Below are 21,688 nucleotides of genomic sequence, written 5' to 3'. Positions count from 1 at the left end.
GTGCAGCTCCAACACCTCTCCTGTGCTCCCTGCCCTCCCTGGGCCCCCGAGGTCACTCTCCCTTAACCTTTATCTCTTGTTCATCTTACTAGTTTTTCCTCTGCACACACACAGAGTACACCTACCCTTCCTGTCTACTTCTGTTGCTCTGCTCCTTTCCTATTCATTGCTTCTGCTTCCCACCCATATGGCAAACCTTAGCCATTTAAGGAAGCCAGACTCCCCAGAACACTGCTTAAGTGTTTACAGTTATATTAAATAGAAAAATAAAAGAATGAAGAAGATGCTCAAAGAGGAACGTGTACTTTGGACATCTCATAGTGGACTTGTCCTAGGAGAATCAGAACTCTAGCAGAACTCATGTAATCCTTAAAGCTCATGCTATGATTATTGATTAAAAGAGGACAGCTGAGACCGTTGACAATTCAAAGGCCAGTGGTCTGTGCAGTTAGTGTGGCTTCTCTAACAGGGAAAGGCATATAAAGAAAAGGAAATGAGACAGCCTGGGGCACAAGTTCAAGTATGAGCAATGTTATCACATGTTCCATAGTGCCTATCAAACAAGTGTATATGGTCATATTAGTCTCCTCCTTAGCAACTGGCCCTCCCATAATATTCAAAGCCATCTGGATATCTGCTCTTATTTGCAAGTAGTCAGGAAAAGTAAAGTAAGAGGGTTGATAATACGAGCTTTGTGAACCCCAGCTCTCTCCATGTGCTTCAGCTCTGACCAGGAGAGAGCAACTCAGGAGGTGAGGTCTATCCGAAGTTGCCAGATTTGACCAGTTAACAGTGCAACGATTTAAAGAACAATGACTCTAGCCCTTTAGAGGTTAAAGGCTATTAAGTAGATGTATAGGCATCTGCTCAGATCACATTCATAATAAACTTGCAATTCCATGGCTCTATTATGCTGTATGATTTGACCCCAAGGCATCAGAATCAAAGAGACCCGTCGGATGCCTGAGGCAGGGATCAAAATGGGCAAAGTAGAAAAAGGACTCTCTAAGAAACAACTTACCATCATCAGATCTCCTGCTAGCCATAGCCTGGTTCTATATCCAGTTGATGCCAGGCTTTCCTTGCAAGTGGTAGCGAGAGGACAACTACAACAATGTAGACTCACCCACAGCCCCTTCTGCTGCTCACCACCCAGCATCCATCTGTGAGGTTTCTGAACAGTGAGCCATTTCAGGTTTTAAATTTCATTTTACGTACAATTTTATCACTCACTGAGATTTTTTTTCTAAAATAAAGAAGCATTTAATTTTTTTCTCTCTTCAGCTGTTAGCACATTTAAGTTAGTTCCTGCTTTTTTTGTTTAGGTAGTTTTTGTTCACGATGATTTTTTTCTTCTCTTGCTCATTGGGATAGAAGTGGAATATATAATTATTTTTGTGATGTTAGGATTTGTTGTTGTGCGGAGAAAAAAGATAAAGGTCAAATGATCAAAGGCATTTGTCGATGACCCAGAAGAGCATTCAGATTTAAGCATTATTACAAGGGATCATCTAATACTAAGAGTAATTTTACTTGACACATGTGGCAATTAATGTGTCAAGCAAAATGCTGCTTACCATTACTAATCATTACTTTATTGTGGAAATACAGTAGTCCCTTGGTATTGGCATGGGATTTGTTCCAGAACCCCCGCCCCAGATATCAAAATCCATGCATACTGACATCCCACATTTGGCTCTGCAGAACTTCCCTGTGGGAAAAGTTGGTCTTCCTTATCCGCAGGGTTTTGGATCCTGTGAACACTGTATTTTCAATCCTCACTTGGTTGTGGATGCAGAACCCACAGATACCGAAGGCCAACTGTGGTTATTGAAAAATATCCACATATAAGTGGACCCATGCAGTTCAAATTTGTGTTTCTCAAGGATTAGCTATATTTGTTTCATGCTTGAAAGCCAAGCAGGTAGGATGGTATCATAGACAAAGCATAGGCTCAATTTTTTTTTTTGGCTGTTTTTATGATCTTCACTTAGTATAAAAGCTTCTGTCAAAAACTGCAGCCTCCAGTACCAGTAGCAAAGCATTTCTAAAAGGTTTTGACTAAGGTACTTCATCAGTGCATGGCCCGATGCACTACATGTATAAATTTCATCTTTACTACATTAGATTTCTACCAGTTGTATAGAAATAGCCTAGTAAGCTTAGTTAGGACAGTATGTTTAATATTGGGGATGATCTTAAGAAATTATAGATTTCTCAATATGGTATTCTAATTAAAACCTAATTAGCAATTCACTGTGCTAGAACTTGGATTTTTTCACATGGAAATAATTTCACTATGCATGGAAAGTAAAGATGTATTTTTTGGAGACATTAGAATTTCAAAAATATAAGGCAGCACATGTGGAATGTAGAGGTGTTAAAAATCTTAAGTGTGGGTTTCTCTATAGCTCTAAGCTTGAACAGTTTTGTATAATCAACGAGCTTGCCAAACAGTATCAAAAAACTCATTTTCTTCAAGTGCTTTATTTATCTTTAATAGAACCTTCATCACCCTGGTGTTGTAAATTTGGAGTGTATGTTTGAGACGCCTGAAAGAGTGTTTGTTGTTATGGAAAAACTCCATGGAGACATGCTGGAAATGATCTTGTCAAGTGAAAAGGGCAGGTTGCCAGAGCACATAACGAAGTTTTTAATTACTCAGGTAAGAAATAAATTAGAGACTAGAGACAGAAAAAATACAATATTTAATATCAAGTGTGATCACTGTTTAACCACAGCTTTCTAGCCTTTGTTGTTTAGTCCCTACTTCCAGTCTAAACGACACTAGAAAAGGTTGTAGTGGCTTTATGGTATTATGTGATTTATATCTATATTAATCAGACTCTACAGTATACCAAATTAGTAACATGTTTGCAGGTCCATGTATTCACACTTCTCATGAAAATTTAAAATGTACATTGGTTTAGTTTTGATTCTTTGAGAATATTTAAGAATGGGTGTCCCTGTTAGATATAGGTCTTTTATCTACATCTGTCTTGGCTGCTGTATGAATACCATCATAGGATAATTTTTTCATTGAAATTTATTTAGAAACCTATGTTAATCTAGCTCATTTCAGTGTCTTTAACATAAAGAAATTTGAATGTTCATTGTCAGTTTTTTTCTTGGCCTTTTAACTGGTAGCAGACATTTTGAAATTAATAAACTGGAATGAAATTATTTTGGTGATTTTTCTTCTTTATAGATACTCGTGGCTTTGCGGCACCTTCATTTTAAAAATATCGTTCACTGTGACCTCAAACCAGAAAATGTGTTGCTAGCATCAGCTGATCCTTTTCCTCAGGCAAGTATAAAAGCCTCTCTCAGCAAAAAGCCAGTTGACAGCATCGCTGGCTTCCATGTGGCATCTTGTCACGTTCCATTTTTCCCTTAAAACCTTTATTTGTTGCAAGTGTTTTCTATTCATTTTTATCCATTTGTTACCTTCTTATACCTTTGGGACTATGGCCTTGTGGTTTTTGGTGAAGCCAGCCTAATTATACACAAAAGTTCCTTCTCATTATGCCTTTTGGCTTTTCTAGAAGTGGCCTGAGTGACAACACCTGAGAGTCCCAGAGATGTTACCAGCTCACTAATGGGCAAGGTATTAAACCTCACTGTTGTTCTCAAGGACAAGGGCAAAACTTTTTTCCTTTCCTCAACTTAGAGAGTGGGAAACCAGCTCTCTGCAGGGAATTATAGATCCAAAGTGACCTGACTGAGATGACTGTCCTGCCTTGCTTCCCTAACACCTTCCGGTCCTGCCTATATATGTGCCCGTGCAGAGCTAATTTTGAGGATTATTGTGGATGACATGACACATCTTTGTACTTATCCTTCATCTTCTACTCATAATAAGCCCTTGAGTGAAGGTCATCACTTCCCTGATTTGCATAATGCTTTCATGCCTTGTATACAATATTACCCACTTCTGAGTACACTTACCTTCTTCATATTTGTCTCTCGGGTTTTGGAGAAGGAAGACTGTTTTTTGTTTTGTTTTGTTTTTTTCATTTATTTTTATTTTTATTTATTTTATTTATTTATTTATTTATTTATTTTCAGACAGAGCACTCTGTTGCCCCTGGCTGGAGTGCAGTGGTGCAGTCTCAGCTCATGGCAACCTCTGCCTTGCAGGCTCAATCAATCCTCCCACCTCAGCCTCCCGAATAGCTGGGACTATAGCCACACACCACTATGCCAGGCTAATTTTTAAATTTTTTGTAGAGATGGGGGTCTCTCTATGTTGCCTAGACTGACCTTGAACTCCTGTCCTCAAGCAATCCTCCTGCCTTAGCCTCCCAAAGTGTTAGGATTACAGGCATGAGCCACTGCGCCCTGCCAAGGGAGACTGTTTAGATGATATTTTTATGAATGAAAACATACTTTTGTATCACTACATAAACCACTGTCTTCAAATACCTAAAATAGAAAATAGCTATTACTTTAAGAAATCCATATCATTTCATGTAAAGGTGAAGTATTTAAAATATTATGGTTGTATCTGGTGAACATGAACTAAGATACACACACAATTGCGAACAGAGTATTTCTGCAAATCCTTTTATCAACAGGTGAAACTCTGTGATTTTGGTTTTGCCCGGATCATTGGAGAGAAGTCTTTCCGGAGGTCAGTGGTGGGTACCCCAGCTTACCTGGCTCCTGAGGTCCTTAGGAACAAGGGCTACAATCGCTCTCTCGACATGTGGTCTGTTGGGGTCATCATCTATGTAAGCCTAAGTGGCACATTCCCATTTAATGAAGATGAAGACATACACGATCAAATTCAGAATGCAGCTTTCATGTATCCACCAAATCCCTGGAAGGAAATCTCTCATGAAGGTAATATCTTCCATTCAAAAATGATAATGATCTAATCCTTATGTATTTATGTTATTAATTTAAATTAATTTAATTGTAAATTGTTAACTTGATAAATGCTCATTGTAAAGTGCCCACCAGAATGGAAACACAAAGACACGAATTAATTTGGGTGGGACAAGTACATATAACAGAAATTGGGTTATATATATTAAGAAATAAGTGAACAACCAGAGAGAATGTATTTTGGCTCATTTCATTAGAACTTATAAATATTTATACCTTAATATAATGGTAATAATGAATCATTAGTAAAGGCTTACTTATATGTGCCTAGTTCTGTGTTAAAAACTTTTCAACTATTGTCAACACAGGAATGTTATGATATTGATATTTTAATGATCATATTACATATATTAGTATACCAAGTTCTTTGTCTACTGATTTTCTCTCTGTGGCATTAAAATATGTGTAATATTTTACCTGGCCATTCCCCTGGAATTTTTAGGTTATTTCTTTATGTTTAGTATTAGAACATCCTGATGTATCATTCCTATATATATCTCTGATGATTTCTTTAGAATAGATTACCTTGGCAATATTGCATTGTTTAGAGTTATATTCTTAATAATCACTTCCTTCCTCTTAAAGGAAAAAAGATTGTTTAAAAGAAATTGCAGGGGCTGACAGGGCAGAAAAAGTGACTCATTCAGTACTTCGGAAACGAGTTCCTCCGTTAACATACGTTGGAGTGTATTTAATTCTCATAAAAATTCCATAAAATAGGTGTTACTATGGTGGCTATATTTCAAGTGTGGATCATGAGGTCAGAGGTTCGAGACCAGCCTGGCCAATATGGTGAAACCCTGTCTCTACTAAAAATACAAAAATTAGCTGGGCATGGTGGCACACACCTGTAGTCCCAGCTACTCAGGAGGCTGAGGCAAGAGAATCACTTGAACCCGGGAGGCGGAGGTTGCAATGAGCCGAGATTGTACCACTGCACTCCAGCCTGGGCAACAGAGTAAGACTCTGTCTCAAAAAGAAAAAAAAAAAAAAGAGAGAGAGAGAAGTGACACCACTGGTCAAAATACAAAGCTAGTAAGTAGCAGGGGCACAATTCATACCCAGGTAGTCTGAACATACTTCCTTTCACTAGTAGCCCTACTTCTTTTCTAGTTTACCGGCAATATCTCATTCTAGGTTCATTCTATTTGTTCGGACGTTCACCATGTAAAAAGGCTAGTACATTTGTAAACATCTCTTATGTGATGTCTGTTACTGCATATGTTGGTATAGAAATGAGAAAAGAATGTATAAACTGCCTAGGAGAAATTAAGTTCTTAGACTGCTATTGATATTAAATGCCAAGAGCTATCCATTATCAGAGCTGTAAGTTACCATTAGCAACAACCTTTAACATCCTCTAATTAGTTGTAAATCATAGGTAGATGGATATATCTTAAAGGAAACTGCGGCCTACAAAAGAACTACCATGTTTGCCAAAGGAATAATTAAACATTTTTCACAATTCAACAAAGATGAAAAGTAAAGTGTAATTATGTTTCTTTCTCAGGAGACAGAATTATCAAATAACCTTGTGACCCTTGTTAGGAAACATTACATCTAAATAGAGCTCACCATTATGCCTGATACTGCTCATTCAGAGATCCAGCAAAATAAGTTGATCCTGTTATCAGAACGCAAATCTGGAATACCACTGAAGCCAATCAGACACTTTCCTGTTCTACAGGAACTGGGCGTTGGGGAAATAACCTTCACGTTTTTAAACCCTTTTTCTTGGAGTAGTGGAACAAATGATGCCCCTCTCTCTGCTTTTGTGAAAATTTGACTTGCTATATAGCTATAGCCTATTAAGACAAAACCTATCAGGCCAGAAATGAACAGTTACAGATTATGAACTTTTAACTATCACTAGTAATAGACACCAGAGGACTAGATATCAAAGGCTCGGGAAACACTTGTTGGGAAACCACAATACACGTACGCAGTAGGTAATACGAAAGTAGAGGACAGAACATCAGATGTGCTTCACAGAACTTGAATGTTAGTTGGGGAGACGAGTTATGTGATGTTGGATAAAATAATAATTTATTTCCTTGAATTGTTACCTAGGTGGAAAATCAGAGCCTCCAAGTTCAGGGGAAGGAGAATCACTGTGGACTTTACCAGTTAGGACTCCACTTTCAGAGGAGATAGAATTTAGGCCAGTCAGTGAAGAATAGAAAGAAAGAGACATAGCATTTTAGCGAGAGGGAATTATACAGGATAATTCAAAAGGCATTTATATTTGACTAGGAAGTACACATTTTACTTGGCTATGGAAATGTCTAAGCACTAAAAATTTCCTACCACTCAGATGAAGTGATATGGAGACCAGCTCATATGGGAGATAGAACCCTCACTTTTCCAAATGACTCAGTACCTCCTTATGGCTCACTCTTGCCTTTGAGGCACAGGCATTATACTGTTTGCGAACTAAAGCTCTGGATGGCAAAAAAAGTTATCTAGCTGCTGATGTATGCATAGAACTCATGCTTGAATATAGAGAAAAGTTAGTTAAATTACATCATAATATCAGTTAAGGTGTCACAAAAGTAGTTATTGGCCCAGGTTCTATCCCATTATCGTATTGAGAACAAATAATTCCATCATTAGAAGTTATAATGGAGTTGAGACCAAATAATTTTAATTTTAAGCATGTAGGACCTGACAAACACACCAGCAAAACTATTAATAGTATCTGGCACAAGGTGGTCACAACTGATATTAGATTAATTTTTAGTCTCAGGATACTTTAAACCACACCAGAAACACTAAGAATCCAGATCCGGGGAAATAAAAACCCAAGCACCTCCATGATTTTGCCAAAAATAAAATGTCAACAGTCGAGTAGTTTGAGATAGAGAGTCCTGTCTGCCATTCTGAGTAGTCATCACTTACCTTCTTTGGGCTTCAGTTCCTCATCTGTAAAATGGGAAATGATTCCCGCCTACATAATGCGGTTTTAACAAAGACTGAATAAGATAAAGGTTATGAAAGGCATCTATAAAGGCAGGCGTGGCGTGAGCCAAGAATTTGCATCAGAAGGAAGACAGCAGAACACTAAGCACTTGCCCTGGCTGGTAACCAAAAATTGATTGTATCATTTTAGAAACGATGTGCAGGATTCCTTAGTGTTCTTTGGACATATTACTAGTTGTAATGTATTTTTTTTTTCCTGGTATGAAAAAGCAAAAGAAAATGTTGTAAGCTAAGATCTTAATAACTTGCATAGATGTGTCAGAATTACAAATTTCTTTATTATGAATTTTTTCTGTTATTTTAGATGTTGACTTGATACAATATGATACCTATATATTGGGGTGCTTGAGTAGTCCTTGCACTGCTTGATCCTCACAGCAATCCTCTGATAAGTGATTTGCTTTAGTATCTGCATTAGAGAGAACCCAGAGAGGTTTCATGACCTTGGAATCAAGGGCTTAGACTGGAAATCATTTATAATTTGTCTCCATTCTTTACACTATACATTGTTGTATACCAAAAGGGTGCTAATTTCTTATGGCTTGATATTTAGGAAGCTACAGAATATTTTGCTCATTAATTATTCCTGCTAAGATGATTTAATAAGCTGAGTACTGGCATTCTGGATATATGCCTGATAATACTTTATCAATGAATTAACAGGACTCTTGTGTTTACATAACAGAAACCTGTCTCTAACTTAGGCAAATAAGATACTTTATTGGCTCATGCAACTGGGAAGTCCAAAAGGTAAACCTCTGATTCAGCTAGATCTTAAAGCTCAAGTGTTACTGTTTCGCCATCTCTCACCTCTGCTTTACTTTAAGATGACTTCTTAAAGCAATGATACCCTAGCAGCTCCAAGCTTATGTGCTGCTTATTGTCCATGAATCAGAGTGGAAGAGGGATCATCTCTCCATAGCTGTAGGGTCTCTGGAAGGGGCACTGATTGGCTATGGTTAACTCCCTTAATACCCAGGGAACAATCATTCAGCAGCCCCAGGAGCCTGGCTCTGATTGGCCATATGGATGATGATGACAACCTCCAGGTGGAGGAAGGAAGTTCCTGCAGGGAAAAGATGCTAGGCTAAAAACAATCACAAAAGCATTAACAGATGTCCTTTATAAAAATAGATGTTTTGGGTGCAAAATAAGGTATGACTTGAAAAATGAGAGAAAATTTGAAGAAAACTTACCAAATCGTGCTTCCAGTAAAATGGAGATAGTGAAATTAATTAAATGATGAAAGAAAAAATATGACTAGCTCACACTTTTACAGCATTTGCCCTGTAGCCAGGCACTATTCTAAACACTACATATGTGAATTTGTTTAATCACCCCAGCCTTTGAGTATTTACTCAGAGGATTGTTTTATTATTGTTTGCATTTTGAAGATTAGGTAATGCAGGCATAGAGGGTTAAGTAGCTTGTCTGGGTTGGGCCAGGGTACAAATCCTGTCTGCTGGCTCCAATGCAGATGCTCTTATGCAGGATATTGGCATCCTCTTGATTATCTTTCTAATGGATTTAGCCATGCTGTCACATTAAATTTTTAAAATGCTTTCACAGGCATAGAGCTAGAGTAGTAACACGAATTTTAATAATTTCTAAAAGTACTGGGAAATAGGATCACACTGTGATAAAGAACTGAGTTGTGAGCTGTACCATTTAGTATCTTGGTGATCTCATCCACATTACTTGTTCTCTTAGGTCTCAGTTTTCTTTTCTGATATGGTGATGCTAATTCCTACCTTACTGGGTTATTGTAAGTATTAAATGAGATTGTGCTGGAAACTGCTTAGCACAGTGATTGGCATGTCTATATTAGTTTAAATATTGATCATTTTCCATGTCCCAGTCACTTTACAATCTTTTCTTCTGTCTATCTGTATGTATGTATTTAGTTTTTTATAAATGTAAGCATTCATATATATAAAACTACAATTGTGTATAGATATATAACTGAATGCATTTATGTATAACTTACTATAGTTAAGTAATATAAATTATTATAAAATAAATACATTATAAACAATATATAACAAAATACATACATACATCATATATATAGTTATGCATATATAACTATATAAAAATGCATGCATACAAATGAAACATTCCAGCATGAATTATATGTTTACAAACAGTTGCACAAAAGGAGAGTCTAGCTCATCATGGTGAAAGAGTGTGGGAACATTTCAGTCTATCCTAAGGCAATGTTGTATATTCTACCATATTTCATTTCATCATTATGGCCGTGTCAGTGGTCATTCGTTATCATCCAGTATATCCCTCACTACCCATCAGTAATTAGACGTGGCCTTGCCTCATCTCCAACTTTATCTCATACTGGGTTAGGCTTAGTGGTCAACACATTCATTTTGTTACCTTTCTCGGTTCCTTGAAAGAACTTGTGTACCTATTTTTAAACATTCGCTTTAAATTTACTTTATCTGTGGAAAGGGCAGCTCAGTATCACTTTAACATATTTTTAGATGACCAGGTACAACTAAGGAGAATTGCACCTTATCGTTTACCAGCATGCCCCTCCTTTCATCATATTTTTAAAAACAAGAACAAGAAATAGATCAAGATATCCCTCATGTGTGTAGTGTCTGGTATGTCATAAGGGTAAATCCCAGACAGTGCTAAAAACCTCAGAAAATTGCAAGCAAGACTCAGTCTATGACTTAAGAAGTAGGTCGCAGGGGTGTGGAGCTTAAAAATTCAAAATGGAAAAACGAGCTATTACTCAAAACAAGAATATTTGTAAGGCAGGAGATTTCTAATAATTTTGCCAAAGAGCCTCTTTGATAATGCCTTATTTTAAACAACCTGTCATGGCCTAGCTATAGATCTATAGCAGACATTTTTTTTAACTTTAGCATGCCAGCAATTAATTAGAGGAGCTAGTTAAAAATGGAAGTTCCCAGGCTCTACCCCCTTAAACTGCTGTTCTGTACTGACAGCATAAGAAGTCCATGGTCCATGGACTACCCTTTCAAAACTGCTGCTCTAGAGCCCAGATCCCCTGAAATAACCTAGAACTCTAAAACAATTTTGAATTAAGTTTCTGATATTCAAAGTTAGATACATTATAAAATTTATAAAATCATTTATAAATTTCTGTCATTTCTAAAATATTTTTGTATCTATATCATCTTTATCAGATATATAATATCAGGACATGTAACTTGTTCAAAATGTCAAATATATTCTAGTACAGATTGCCACAAAAATAGTAAGAATACAGAAAAAAGCACAAGTATCTTTTGTCAGGAATAAAGAAGAAACAACTATAAACTCCAGGGAAGTACAAAAAGTTTTATAACAAAGTCGTGTACAATAAAGATGCAACTAACATATGTGTCACGATTTTAAGCAATTAAAGGATTGTAGGGGCTGGACATGGTAGCTCATGCCTGTAATCCCAGCACTTTGGGAGACCAAGGCAGGCAGATCACCTGAGGACAGGAGTTCAAGACCAGCCTGGCCAACATGAAAACCCCATCTCTACTGAAAATAACAGAAATTAGGCAGGCGTGGTGGCGCGCACCTGTAGTCCCAGCTACTTGATAGGCTGAGGCAGGAGAATCACTTGAACCCAGGAGGTAGAGGGTGCAAGTGCCTCTGCACTCCAGCTTGGGCAACAGAGCCAGACTCGGTCTCAAAAAGTAAATAAATAAGTGGAATAAAGGAATGTAGGAAAAGAGAATCTCTTTAATACTTAAATTCTCCTTTGGGTATAGGTTTAAAGATTTGGGGTTACAGGCTATAGGAGGTAAGGGTTATAACCTAGAATTTATCAGTTAATAGTTATATATAACTTACTCTACATATTGCTTATTTATTTTAAGTTTTATGTGACCTGTAAACCAAGCATGTCTGAGTTAACTATAATTATGCAAAAGAATATGAATAATGAAACTTCTACAACACCAGGAATAAGGAGAACAAAGAAGTGAAGAGAGCCGTAAGAGCTCTCACATCCACCGAGTTCATGATGGGATTCTGCCAAAGTAAATGAGTGGTGTTATGTGTGTTTATGTGTATCATTTAACATAAAATTTAACCATCAAAGCTTAAAGTTTTTATTTTTTATTATTATTATTATTTTTTTTTTTTTTTTGAGACAGAGTCTCGCTCTGTCACCCAGGCTGGAGTACAGTGGCCGGATCTCAGCTCACTGCAAGCTCTGTCTCCCAGGTTTATGCCATTCTCCTGCCTCAGCCTCCCGAGTAGCTGGGACTACAGGCACCCGCCACCTCGCCCGGCTAGTTTTTTTGTATTTTGTAGTAGAGACGGGGTTTCACCGTGTTAGCCAGGATGGTCTCGATCTCCTGACCTCGTGATCCGCCCGTCTCGGCCTCCCAAAGTGCTGGGATTACAGGCTTGAGCCACCGCGCCCGGCCAAAGCTTAAAGTTTTTAGTAACTATCACATAGATTATCTAATATCCTCCATACTGTGTGCCAGGCACGATTCTAAGTTACAAAGGTGGCCACTACTATAATTTAACATATCTAAATTATTTGGGAGAAAGAGGAAAACAATAAGATAGGAAAAACTGGAATGAAATTATTCATCTGTGATGGAAAGAAATCACACTTTTTCAAAGTGGTTCTTCTCAAACTATCTGTGATAAAGACCAGTTTTATTTCAATTTCTAAACATATGGACCAGTACTTTGTAAAATGTATTTAAAATGTGACAGCAATGTTAAATAGCTATAAAAATTTCCAAAGACATAGTCTCACTTTATATACTTATCTCATCATTGATTGATTACAAACAATTCAGACCAGCACTGATTCCTAGATCACTTTGAGCAGCACTAGTTTAGGGTCAATGAAACAAGTATAGAAGATACTGCATTTATTATTTAGAGGTATGGAGCTAATTAGAAGAAGAATTTTAAATATTTAAAATAGGTAGTCTCTAGAAAGCAGGTCCAATGATGAGATATAAGAGTTTTTTGTTTTTGTTTTTGTTTTTGCTTTTGTACATGTCTTACTGATTTAGATCCTTTATCAGGTGCATACAATAACTTTCATTAAAAAACTAATAAAAGGTCATGGTGTGAAAGATAAATGGAGTAAATAGAGTACAACCTTTTGTAGAATTCTAATTCTTCCATGCATAGTCTAAAAGGTGTCTAAAATTTGAAATAAATAATGTATAATAATTTATATGTAAATATTCACTCAGGAGCTGTAGGATTACAGTTCTTTTTCTGTAATCGCTGCAGTGTGACTGAGCAGTTGAAGAAAGATGCAATCTTCAGTCACTCAACTATCATGTCCACACAAAGAAGAATAGTCAAGTGTGAAGGTCAAATGAATTCTGTCTTCCTACATTCCTTTATTTGCTCAGAATTTTAACCACATCGTAAATGATTTTTCCCTACAGCTGACTTGATTATATAGCTGTTGTTTTCCACAGAGTTTATTCTTAGAGGAAAAGAAATGACACAGATAACCAAGCGATATGAATTGTAAAGTTGGTCAAGTGAGATATAATTTGCTTCAGTGCAAGTCATTTCACTAGGAAAATGATGACAGACCTGTAGTGATGGATTGGAAAGCATTTGTTAGAGTCATAGTACATTTCCATTATCAAATTGAATTGATGTGTTCAATTAGAGATACACAGTAAATTTGAGGAAGGTTAGTAATGGACCATGAAGATTCCCAGAGAAGTTGCAATTTTTTTCCTTCTGAGTTATGATATTCCTTTATATGCCATTAGAGAGGCAAGCAGGCAGTAATCAACACAGAGGCAGCCTCGGAAATTGTCTCACAATGAGCCCCTGACCCCTGCAGACAAAAGATCATTTTCTGTGTTCTCAGGTGAAGTCTGAAGAAGCACCTATTCCCGAGTCACCTGCTGAGTTGTTTCTGCTCAGCTTCAGAGTCACATGGTTAGTCGGTATTCTCAGGAATTGAGACCAGACAGGAAGCCTTGACATTTGGTGACACACACACACACACACTTTAGGTTTAATGCAAAGGCATAGGAAATGCCTTTAGTGCATCATAATGTGATAATTCTGCCTTTAGTGCCTTTAGTGCACTAAAGGCAGAATTATCAGATTGTGATGATGCAAACAGCGACGCAAGTTCCTTCCACTGGTGTGCTCTGGCAACCTCCATGGTAGTATTTATGCTTCTTTTTCCTGATAAGCACAGCTATAATTTATTCTTCCAATTAGTCTCAATCCTCAACTATAGAATATAGAATACATGGTATCTCAAGGCATAGAATGGCTATCATAATATACCACTAAATTTATCAAGGCATCTTAATTTTATTTAAAATATTTTTGCCATTCAACTTGGTAAATTCAAATAAAATTGGTCACAAGTGTGTTTTTCTCTAGAAATTGGAGATTGAAAAATACAGCCAGTACAAACACAAAGCAAAGCTAAATAAAAGCCTAGCACCATTACCACATGGTATGTTTTCAAAATCCAACAGTGTTCCAGAACGCTAAACACTTAAGTTGGAAGTAGCACTTTGCCATGAAAAGGAACCAGCTGTAGGTCCCTCTTTCACAACATATTGTTCAAAACAAAAAAATAACCCCATTGAAAATAAGGCTCGGGTAGATGAGACCCAGAAATCCAATGGTACGAGAAACAAAAGAAAGACAATTGTCATTTTAATAATTAAACTGTGTTTGTAACAGTTTATGAGCCTTGCAGATCCAGCGAGCCTGCTGAATATTTATGAATAGATTGATTTGTCAACATATTAACACACTGTCAGACATAACGGCATGGAGGAGAGGCGAGGAGACTAGCCAGTGAACTGCTTAAAAATGCTGACTAGTTGCCAGGAAATTTAATCAGAATTGATAAGATAAAGTGACTTGTGGAGGTCAGAACCTCCAATGGGGTTTAACATTCTAAACAATCTCAAGATTCTGGAATTAATTATGTTTAATTTTAATAAAAGAATATTAATTTTATACAATTAGTAGGAACTTTACAATTATGAGCCAAAGGCATACAATGCTTTGAAAAATATCTACCAGTAGAGTGATTTTTTTACATATATACCTATGTATACATATTTCAAAATCCAAATAAGGTAATATCTGCAAAGCATGTCCCATTAGGAAAAGAATCATTTATTTTGATAGCAAGTAATATACAGTTAATGAGATTTTCTCTAACAAATGATATTTATAGAGAGAAACTGCTCAGAGGTTTTAGCAAGCACATTGGCATTGTAAATGCTCAAAATTGGCTGCTTATTTGCCATTCAAAATAGAAATACTTCCTGTATATTTCAGTTACAAAGTTAAAGTTTCACTTCTGAATGTACATCATAGTTTAGTTGAAATATATGACACCTGAGTATGTGTGGAGATGTCTGAATAGAGGACCAACAAAGGTTAAATATTCTGTAAGTTTGCATTCTTCCATAACAACAAAGAATAATGCTTCAAAATAAAATCTTATCTAACCCCTATACTGCTCCCAAGTGCCAACCCACTGAGTAGTTATCTAGAATATTATTAAATTGTTCTAGTGATGGAAAATACACAATTTCATGAGCAGCCCAGTGTCTTTTTAATCTGACCCCAAAACAATGAACAAAATGTTCATGTATTTATACACACTGATAGAACAAACCCAAACCCTTTCCAAATAAAGATTCATCTCAGAGGTTTGAAAGCAGTCATCATGTCTCCCCTAGCCTTCTCTTCTCCTGCACAACTTAGTTTTTTATATTCACCCTCCTGTTCACTGTAGCAGAAGCACTCTCTGCTTTATCTACGTTCTCTTATAGTCAAACCTCAGGACTGATCTGACTTAAGGGTCGATGAGTCTAATTAAGAGTAAAGTGGGCCAGGCATGGTGGCTCACGCCTCTAATAACACTTTGGGAGGACGGGGTGGGCGGATCGCCTGAGGTCGGGAGTTCAAGACCAGCCTGATCAACATGGAGAAACCCCATCTCTACTAAAAATACAAAATTAGCCAGGTGTGTTGCCTGTAATCCCAGCTACTCAGGAGGCTGAGGCAGGGGAATTGCTTGAACCTTGGAGGCAGAGATTGCGGTGAGCCAAGATGCCATTGCACTCCAGCCTGGGCAACAAGAGCGAAACAGAGAGAGTAAAGTGAAACTACTACTTCCCTCATTACAAAGTACACATTTCTGTTAGCACAACATAAAATAACATTTGATTTGGGTATAATAAATAAACTCATACTGGGTTTACTGTGGATTTAGAACCCAGAATTCATTCTTACATATATTCTTGATAAGCCAGATTTTCCAATTCTGTACTTAGTCCTTTTGAGGAGCCTGAGAGAGAAGGACCTAAATAGAGGACATAGTTTCAATTGTCTCCTTTAAGTTATTTACTAGCATGGCCCATTGCTCCAGTCTGTAGTTATTGGGAAATTATTTGTGTAATCCAACTTGTTTGCTCTTCGTGTTGGCAACTTCTGAGCAGAAATTATGCTTAAACCCTTCTATCTCTTCATTCCAGATACTGAACAAGATGGAGCTGAGGACAGATACCTCTGTGATTAGATAGCTTTCTGTATATTTATGTCCATCTATTCAGGGGCCCTTTGGGCAATATTAAGCCAGTTTTTAACCACTATCAATATTCTCATATCTCTAGTTCCTTGCTACTCAAAATGTGGTCTAAAGTCCAGCAATATCGGATTGCCTAGTAGCCATTAAAATACAGACTATCAGACCCCACCTCAGAACTACCAAATCAGAATCTTCAGTTTAAGATCTCTTAACTATTTTTCATATGTATGTAAAAGTCAGAGAAACACTACTTAGCACAGTCATGCTCAACTCTAGCTGCACACACCTGAGGCACTTCTACAAATACTGATACAAATATCAATATCCTCTCCTAAAGATTTTCACTTGACCTTTGGTTTGAGTATCAGTATTTAAAAATAAAACTTCCCAAAGGATTTTAGTGTGCAGTCCATTAAAACAAACATTGTAAAATAAACATAATCTGCATGGCAGTTACTGTCAGCGTCATTACGATTTTCTAAAAGAAGTCACTGATCTTATGATCTGTTATATTTTGTAAGGTTGTAATGCCCTACCATCCAGAAATATTTTTAGCCAAATTATGCAAACCATATGCATAGTTCATTAAAATGAAACAAAGTCCAATATGAACACGATCGGAATAATATAAATATATTTTGATTTCTTCTTTAAAGTTTGAATCAATTGGGCTTCAGTTTGGAGGTTGCTGTATGGTTGTGTTTAAACAATTTATGATTTCCAAGATCATATCCCCAGTTTTCAGGAGGAAATGAAATTGGATGAAAAGCAAAGGAGTAACCATTGATAGAATAACTTTCTACAGAGGAAAGAACTGAAAAAGGAAGGATGCCTACTCGAGTCTCTAAAGGTCTTGCACTTCATTGGATTCCAGTAATTGACTCCGGAGCGAGTGAGATGATGATTTCCAGTGGCCTTGTTTGCTGCCGGCAGCCTCTGGTTTCAGTCCCTGAGAGGAGCGTCCCAGTTAGTGTTGCTGAGCAACAGCATGCTGAGTTGAGAGCTGGAATGTGAAGGGTTGCAAAACGATTTTTAAAATAAACACACAACTTCCCATCAGCATGAAGCAAGCCAAAGGGAGAGAAGTACTAAGCACTACACTGTGACAGGCAGTGAGGCAGAATTGAAAGGGAAAAAGAAAACACTTGCCTAAAGGCAAAGAGCTTGAAGGTTGATTGGCAATGGCTCTATCACCAGAATGATTGTTCTCATCTGGTTTCTATTTTGAAAAGATACCTGAATAATTTGGGATGGAGAGAAGTCAGGGAAAAATGTATTGTGTCTTGACAAAAGAGATCAGCCTTGCGGTTTCACAGGTGATTTCCTGCCTGAAAAATACACATTGTAAAATAAACATAATCTGCATGGCAGTTACTCTAAGCATCATTCTGATTTTCCAAAAGAAGTCACTGATCTTATGATCTGTTGTATTTTGTGGAGTTTTGATGCCCTACCATCCAGAAATATTTTTAGCCAAAATATACAAACCATATGCATACAATATGGGTATTGAAATTTAGAGCTAAGAAAATGGCTATTTAAATTTCTAATTAATATATTCAGTCTACCAAATGCTACCTAGCAAGCATTTTTCTAATGCATTGTAGTTTAAATATATTTTACTTAAAATATTTGTAAAACTTATGTGCAAAAAATGAGTACCCAATCTGTGTGACCTTAAAGGAGCTAAAATCTAATGATGAGAGTGTGGGGAGATAGGCATGTATTGAAATAATAAAAGAAAATAAAATGGGAAATGGAACATGATTGAAAGGTGTGACCTGGGGAACCTATTAAGAATTTAAGCATGTCCAGTTACAGTTTTTTTGTAGAGTTTTCTGCAAGCTTTGGATGCCTTTCAGTTTAGCCACAACAATGACACCTGCAAATCTACCTTCTGCATACACAGAACCTGTTGTGTCCACACACTGGTATTTGCCTTGAAATGGAGAATGACTGCAATATAGTTTGTGCAACTTCAAATATAATTCTGTATTTTGTTGTTATTGTTAGAAAAAAATGGAATCTATATCATATTCTGATGGAATGCTGCTTTTCATCTTAAAACATAAAGCCCTCTGCACCTGCATATACCATTTGATTTTGTCTTTGTTTAGGTATCCTTGTGCACCTAGCAAATAGGCTACACAGACTTCAGCTATCCTAATATCTGCTGAAAGTCCCATTCTGCTAAAAGAGAATGTTTGATAAAATTTTCTCTTTGCTTTCCTGACATTTTTGTCTCTAAACTGATAGGGCAAGGAGAAAAAATGCTGTACAGGAAGTTAGAAGGAGAGTAACTGTGTTAGCCAAAAATTTATTGTAGCACAAAAGAAACATTAGATTTCAAAAAATAGGTATCTTTTTTTTTTATAATTTGTAGGGAACATTATTGTGAATCTATGGCTAGAGACATTTTATAAAGCACAAAACTCTGCTCATGAGGAGAAAATTTTTAAATGGAAATTTACACCATACAATTGTTTAAAATTTTTCCATAAGAAGAGTAAAAAAAAGGACTTCCCACATGCCCGGATGTGGCTATTTAAGAAACTTTAGATAAGACAAGGTATTAAAAAGATGGAAGGAGAGGATTGAGCTTAAGCATGAATAAAGATAGTAAAATTCTCAGAATAATGTTGGAAAGACTCACCCCCCAGAATAAATGAGCAGTTATAATCAGAAAATAATTATACTGCTCTTCAAAAAGGTTGGTGTCATGTTTACTGCAAAAAGAATGATGAACTAGCCACTGCCTGTTTTACTCCTGTGTCCTTCAGGAACAAAGTGGTGGGAGGTTGGGGGTATTCAAACTGAGAAAATAGTAGGGGAAGAAGATACAGGGAACCCAAGAGAATAAAGGATTCTCATTTCCCCTACTGCTTTGGCCCTTGTTCCATCTCTGCTATTTAAACGTCATCTGTTTATTGCCTGAAACCACCAAAAGACCGCACTGTGTTGCAGTACATCTTACCCCAAGAAACCTAGGTATTTGGATATAGTCCTGTTGCTGTTTTTATAGAAGGAGGTACAGGGTACCAAGAATTTCTGAGACATTCTTCCCCAAGTGTCTCTTTTGCATAGGGCTCCAGATTCCTGACGGACCCAGCTCCTTGTGGAGATACAGGTAACTGGAGTTTCAGCATTTCGCTACCCTTCCCCACTTGGGCACCAGCATCCTAATCTGCAGCTGTGCCAGATTATGACATTTCATTCTGCTCCACTCCTTACTTCCCTCTCTCCCGTAGCCACACCGTGTTCCCTTTCTCCTTTACTTTGTTTTTGAGAGGAATTGATAGAATGGCCCAGTTTTGTATCTGTCACTCCCATTGTCCCTCTCCCCTACTCTCCTGCAGTTCCAAAGGCATGTCCTACTACATTCACTCTAGATCTAAATTCTGAATTTTGATTTTAGTTTTGGAACTGGACTCCAGACCCCCATTGGGCTTTTTTCCCCTCATTGTTGGCTCTCTTCTGGGACTGCTGTGACTTCTCCAGCTTTACTAGACTGACTGCTCCTTTACTACTGGCTTCCCCTTTCCCTTGTCTTAGTGTCTTTATCCTTGATAAATTACACATGACAGTCTCTGCTGGGAGCTGGCACCTATGGGAAATGAAAGTATCACAAAAATGCACTCAGTAGCAGCTATGAGATGGGTAAACGTTCAGAGCTGGACACACTGCATATTGAAGAAACTAACAGATGTGCTCTTAGAGCCATGGTAATGTTTAATAAATCATAGACAAAATGAGAGAGATACCAAGGTATTTAAGACAAGTAGAATTTCTAAAAGGGGGAAAGAATGGATTCTGAAATTATTCAACAAGAAGCTTAGTATTTATCCTTGACAAAATTCTAGAATTAATGAATGATTAAATAGATGATTTGCAAATATTTAGAAAGCAAATCTTGGCCCTTAGAAAGAAATGACTGAAAGTCAGTATTTGTCAGTGTTAATTTACTTAAAATGTATTATTCCAGAATGACTGCACTTTTTTTTAAGTAGGATTACCAGATTGGTAGAATGAGTCTTACCAAGAACCGATGTGTCTCAATGATAAAGCATTTGGGAAAAAAAATTGCCTGAAATAGCCTTTGGAGAAGATGGTAAATATGAACTACATAGGAATACTTCTAGGAGGAAGCATTGCCTGCTTTTAAGGCTTGCTCAGAGAATAATTAATAGGCCTGGCAGTTGGTAATGCGTTTTTGTGATAGAGTCAGAAAGCCCTATGTTTAAGCCTTATCCTGAAAAAAGTTTTAATAATTATATTAATACATAGCAGATGGGCTTACTCGGTGTGGACGTGACAGAAAGCTAGGAGAATTAACGATACAAGGGTGTCATCACATTCAGAGCTATGGTCTCAGAGATGCACATACACATATACACACATCCTTGCATTCAAGCACATAAAAGTATGGTGGAAACATAACTAAGAATTTATCATGACTGTAAAAACAAAAAAAATTAGTTAAGTTTTGAGATTGTTATCCACTTACAATGATGCGTTAATGGTATAATATGGCTGCAGTCTGCCGTAGTGTTTAAGAGCACAGGCTTTGAAGTCCATTCCCCCCGGGTTTCAAATTCAGCTCTATTGCCAAGGAGCTGTCTGACTTTAACCAAGTCACATGGCCTTTTGAAGCTTCAGGTTTTCCTTTTATATAAAATGGAGATTAAAATTATAACTACTTTCAGGGGGTTGTTATACGGACTAAATAAGAATATGAATGTAATTTTTTTTAAAAGAATGAAAACCCTTGAATCCTAAGCTATATGAATAATATATTTGTGTATAAATCAAATTGGCCATTAATGAGGAAAATGTTGGTCAGTGATGATTACTGAATTTTAACAGGGACATTGAGTAAAGCTAGTGAATATTAAAATCGAGGTTACAGGAGGACTAAGGAGGCTAAAGATCTGAAGGAACTATAGAGGTGAGATGAAGGGGAATGAGTCACCATCTCCAAAGATGTAAAGAATTGTCATATAGAATAAAGTTCTCCATTGCATCTAAAACATAAATAGGACTAATGACAGTAGGTTATAAAAACACTTTTTTTTTGTTTTGCTTTGAGTAGGATATTAATTAAAGGTCAGATATTCAAAATGGTGTGTTGTGTCATGATATAATCTGTGGTCTGGGGAGGGGCATGCACGTGCCTTTGTAACTAGATTGTGAGCTTTTCAGGGCCAGGGCTTGATCATTAACTTTTTATTTCATAAATAATTGCCAACAAGAATTAAGGAAGATTTG

At 37.0% G+C, this 21,688-nt stretch overlaps 1 protein-coding gene across 4 annotated transcripts in view; it reads left to right on the top strand.

The window, feature by feature from the left end:
• Positions 1–21,688, top strand: part of PRKD1 (protein kinase D1) — a 365,670-nt gene that overhangs the window by 339,602 nt on the left and 4,380 nt on the right. For all 4 annotated transcript variants that reach the window (XM_015143474.3, XM_015143473.3, XM_077938770.1 and 1 more), the window contains 3 exons: positions 2,504–2,665; positions 3,209–3,307; positions 4,578–4,845. In XM_015143474.3, coding sequence (XP_014998960.1) covers positions 2,504–2,665; positions 3,209–3,307; positions 4,578–4,845 — 529 coding nt within the window. The remainder of the gene's footprint in view (positions 1–2,503; positions 2,666–3,208; positions 3,308–4,577; positions 4,846–21,688) is intronic.

The sequence above is a fragment of the Macaca mulatta genome, chromosome 7 (genome assembly GCF_049350105.2).
Source record: "Macaca mulatta isolate MMU2019108-1 chromosome 7, T2T-MMU8v2.0, whole genome shotgun sequence".
Classification (NCBI taxonomy): Eukaryota; Metazoa; Chordata; class Mammalia; order Primates; family Cercopithecidae; genus Macaca; species Macaca mulatta.
Note: the sequence above shows the minus strand (reverse complement) of the source record. Positions and strands in the feature narration are given on the sequence as shown.